This window comes from Aphanomyces astaci (genome assembly GCF_000520075.1).
Source record: "Aphanomyces astaci strain APO3 unplaced genomic scaffold supercont1.175, whole genome shotgun sequence".
Lineage (NCBI taxonomy): Eukaryota > Oomycota > Saprolegniomycetes > Saprolegniales > Verrucalvaceae > Aphanomyces > Aphanomyces astaci.
Window position 1 is genome coordinate 867 of NW_009798438.1, and position 4,347 is coordinate 5,213.

At 49.3% G+C, this 4,347-nt stretch overlaps 2 protein-coding genes across 2 annotated transcripts; one reads left to right on the top strand and one right to left on the bottom strand.

Annotated features, from left to right (window-relative positions):
- Positions 1–1,037: 1,037 nt before the first annotated feature.
- On the bottom strand, positions 1,038–1,403 carry H257_18538 (hypothetical protein; the record flags this gene model as incomplete). The annotated part of the gene is made up of 1 exon (XM_009847625.1): positions 1,038–1,403. The coding sequence occupies one exon, from the start codon at positions 1,401–1,403 to the stop codon at positions 1,038–1,040; it is 366 nt and encodes a 121-aa protein (XP_009845927.1).
- Positions 1,404–2,119: 716 nt separating this feature from the next.
- Positions 2,120–2,600, top strand: H257_18539 (hypothetical protein; the record flags this gene model as incomplete). The annotated part of the gene is made up of 1 exon (XM_009847626.1): positions 2,120–2,600. A coding segment is annotated over one exon (481 nt), but the record flags the coding sequence as incomplete, so codon positions are not given.
- Positions 2,601–4,347: the final 1,747 nt, after the last annotated feature.

The window sequence follows — 4,347 nt, forward strand, 5'->3', positions numbered from 1 at the left end:
TCATTGTCTGATTCTTGCCACAGACGATATCCTTTGTACTCGTCGGAAATGCCAAATCGAAGCATCTGGGATTCCAGAATCGCACATCTGATTACTTTACTAAACTTAGTCTGGAAGTCTAACTCTGAGCTTCCATTCTCCTCCTTGTGTTAGGGATTTGTCTACTGGTACTTAATCCTAAAACATTTGTAGGTCAGTAGACTATTATGGGAGGAGGGAAAATATCTCAGTGGTAGAGCATATGTTTCTTAACTCAAAGGTCGTGGTAACGTGATGAAATCGTTAAGGAATGCTCAAAATCGTTAAACCGGGTATGAAAAACGTTAAGACCCACGAAAATTCTGATAAAATGGCGTTTTTATTATACCGACCGGTGTGATGGGCCACCAAATTCACTAGATGGGCCAAAAGCAGCCCTTGAAGTTCATGGATGTGCGGACGATCACCGATAATGTCAAGAATTAGGTGGGATGATTGCCACCACAGCGTACTACTATGTAGTACTAGCATTACAGTATTATGGCAGATCATCTGGTTTTGCAAAATGAATCTTGGATGAAACTAGATCCAAGTAGCATTAAACGTCGCGGCATGTCCTGAATTGATGCGACCACGGCAATTGCAGGAAAAATTCATTTACTGTTAATTGAACGATATCAGTAAGATTATAGCCACCGTCGCACGCCCCACACACGCGAGTAATGTCCACGCTGCGTTCATGTAAGAGAGCGTCTATATAGTGCCTTGCTGGGGAGCAGTTATCGCGACCACCATGAGTCTTCGTTTAGTGTCTACATACCATACCTCGAAGTGGCAATTCGGAACGCAGGCATGGTTGATAAACCGCGAGTTGTTACCGAACTTCGAGGAGTCAACGTACAAGTTTCCGTTGGTGCCCACGCGCGCGATGTACCAATCCTTCGCGCCATGACGCTTTTCCTTCCGTGCTGCAACCTCTTCGTTGCCGATGTGTTCGCCGATGTACTCAATGATTTTTGTTCCTGCAGGGACACTTTCGTCGACACGCAATGCGTGGGTTAACTTTGAATCCGCAACAACTGTTGTGGGGGGGGGGAGTTCTTGGAAATGGCTTGGTTTTGGCAAAGCTCAATAGCGCTGAATCGTTCTGGGGCACATTCCGTCTGCGTGACGAGGTTGTCATAAAGCTGGAGTAGTGTGCGCGGAAACTGCTTCGAGCATCGACGGCAGTGCGGGTGTGTGTCTGTGCCGAATGCTACACCACGAGACAATCGTGCAAGCCTTGGGGCAAGGCTGTTGGTCGCCGACAGAGAGTCATCAATGTGATGGTACACCTCAGTGAGGGCAGTTGGTGGTACTACCTCGAACTTCATGCGAACTTGGTGCTGCTCGTACTTCTTCTTGAGCTGTTGTTCCCATTCCATTTTTTAGCTCGCCGATGTGCCTTGAAGGCTTCAAAGGCTTCCACTTCGGAGTCGTCGCTATCACAAAGGTCGATGATTTGCTCGTCTGCTGCATCTTCAGCTGGGCGGGGGGGGGGTCTTCTCGATGGCTCTCATTACCAGTGTTTGGGAGGGGGTTTGTGGTCGGCTTGGTACCGGAGGACGGCGGGGGGCAAATATGGGCGGGTCAAAGTGGCGTGCGGAGTCATATGACCCATTCGTGGCGGGTCATTTGGTGTCGACTTGGTGGTTGAGGAGTGTGGTGTAGTGTGGACCGACTGGGGGACGAACGATCGCCAGTCTGGGCAGTCTTTCGACCTTTGGGTTTCGACTGGGTATGGGCCGTGGTGCATGGTGCGTAATCACTTCGGACCGTGGGACTCCAGCTTGGGTCGTGGATTGGAGGTACGCATCCAATTCGAGGTACTTCCTTCGAATTTCGATCTCGATGAAACAGTTTTCACCAATTGCAGCGGCGTGGCCAGCAATACAGCATTGCGACAACATGGTCACATGAAGAGGTAGAGGGAGCGAAAAAGCTATCGCCTGCCAGCAATGCGTCAATGTGGTAACTGTCAAGAAAATAATCTTGAGCGATCTCGTCGTTCTCTATGGGGTGCATGATACGCTTTCGGTGGGGCTGCCGCACATACTCACGCCCCCCAGTTATTCCTGTGTGCACCATGGTTTCGGGGCAGGGCCGTTGTCGCTTCGCTGCCGAAATTTCCACGTCCGGTATTGCTTCGTCCGACAGATGAATCGTTTGTGTTTCATTGGGATGCAACCTACAAGATCAATTCGATCGGGTATTTGGATCTGATCTGTGGGATCACAGACCCTGGCGGTAAGTTCCACCCTGATGCCTTCTTCCTAATTGGAAGAGAATCCACCAACGAGTACGAATGGGCAATGACGGCTGTCATGGATGTTTACCAGCTTGTGGTTGGAAGTGCGCTGCGTCTACACTACGTCATGGGTGATACAGCGTTGGCACCAGTGCCCGCCATCAAGATGCTGTCCCAACTCAACGTGCAGACGATACTCATGTGTTTCTACCACTGCGTGGCTGCCGTGAACAAACGACTAGGGGCGGTTCCCACGCGTGTGAAAGCTTTGGTTGCGTTTCACATGTTCAACATGCATTACAGTCGAAGTCCCACCGAATGTCGGATGCACTAGGCCTCAGCAACGGAAGCGTGGGGCGTGTGATATCCTTCTGGCAGAGGAATTCGTCCACTATTTCGCAGAACAGTGGATGACCGGGGACTTTTGCAAATGGCAGGTGTACCATACAGCTAGTGGTTTTCCCACTACGAACAACCCATGCGAGCTCTACAACAAGCAATTCAAAGGTACTTTTGCTACGTTGTTACAATGCCGAACTAAACCACGTTTAGAAACGTATACGCAGCGCTCACTGCATGGGTTGTGCGCTACGTTTAAGTTGCTGGGCTCCATCGCAGAGGAGTATTCAACGGTCAAGATAACCACCTTTACGTCAGAAGTGTCTCCAAGCGAAAAGTTGGTCCGGAGATGCAGGCGCCTTATCACATACAGCCTCCTCGACGTTGTCCCTCGCAATCCAGATCTTGAACATGTTCCGGGGACTGTCCGTATTGTCGGCATCGTTCCTAGGTATGCCTTCTCCCAGGCGCGTGAGAGTGATGCGGTTGGTAATGAGACGAACACCACTGCCACCATGGAGGCATGCCGCCCCACGGCGACACCACCTGAGCATTTGGAGGTGGCCAACGTGTACTACTACAACGTGGCGTGTGAATGCAAAATCTTCAACAAAAAGAAGTACTGTTGCCATCCAGTCTTCGCGCTGAAAGTCCAAGGACGAGATGTCAATGGCGCACCATTGCATCCAACAGCATTTGTCCGTAACCAAGCCCATCGAACCGAGGCAGCGTCTCGTTTCAGAGGTCAACGCCGATGTCGTGGAGTAGTGCCTGCGGGTAGAAATGTTCGTAACCGACGAACGATTGGCCCTCCTCTTTCATTTAGATAATTGAATATTGCGTTTAGGAGCTCCTAATCCATACCTTTATACTCCTTATTCGAACTACTCTAGTCGTAGGCTGTATGATCGGATACAGTATGCTACATCGCCTGGTGTCCCTTCGTGCCTAACGCAAACTCTGGTGTTTCATTCATCAACCCTTCGGCATATATTCAATGACCGATTTGCTCCAGTAAGTGGGACGACCCGCACGTTTGACCTCACATCACCTTGTTTCGAAGAAATGATAAAAATAGAAATTGTACAAAAATACAAACACTGAATAAAACCCCCAACTCGAACTGGGGACTTTTGGGTTAAGATCCTGACGCGCTACCACTGAGCTAATGTTACATTAAAATATAGTGTAAAAACCATTCCTAAATAGATTCGATAGTATAGAAGTCGGTTCCCGATAGTTACCAAGCCATGAAGTCATGGTCAAGGCATGCTTCATTGGAGCACACGAAGCTAAAGAACGAACCAAGGAACATTTCAGAACAGCAATATCTGTCTAATGAGTTAATCGTCAACCCTATTTGCCCAACGTGTACTAATCTTCATCCTTGTGGCCGTCGGCCCTCGCAGTACTGCATACAACCTTATGCAGTGGTCCGTATGCATTGGCTTTCGGCGCCAAGCATAACTCGAAGCGCGACATTTGGATATGACTGGTGTCTAGGACCGGGCGAGCGAACGATGTCGATAGAGTTCGACGCATGTGTAATTTGACGTGCGTCAATCTCCATCGACATCGTTCGCTGCGCAAATAGCGCGATCACTACACATAGTCGTCGCCAAACGTCGCACTGCTTGACCCGCTGTGATGTCAAGTTACCTCTACAACAGAAAATCAGAGTCTCGCATTGATGATCATATAAATGAAAGTTCTGAATGGTACCACTTCCCGGTCGGAATCCA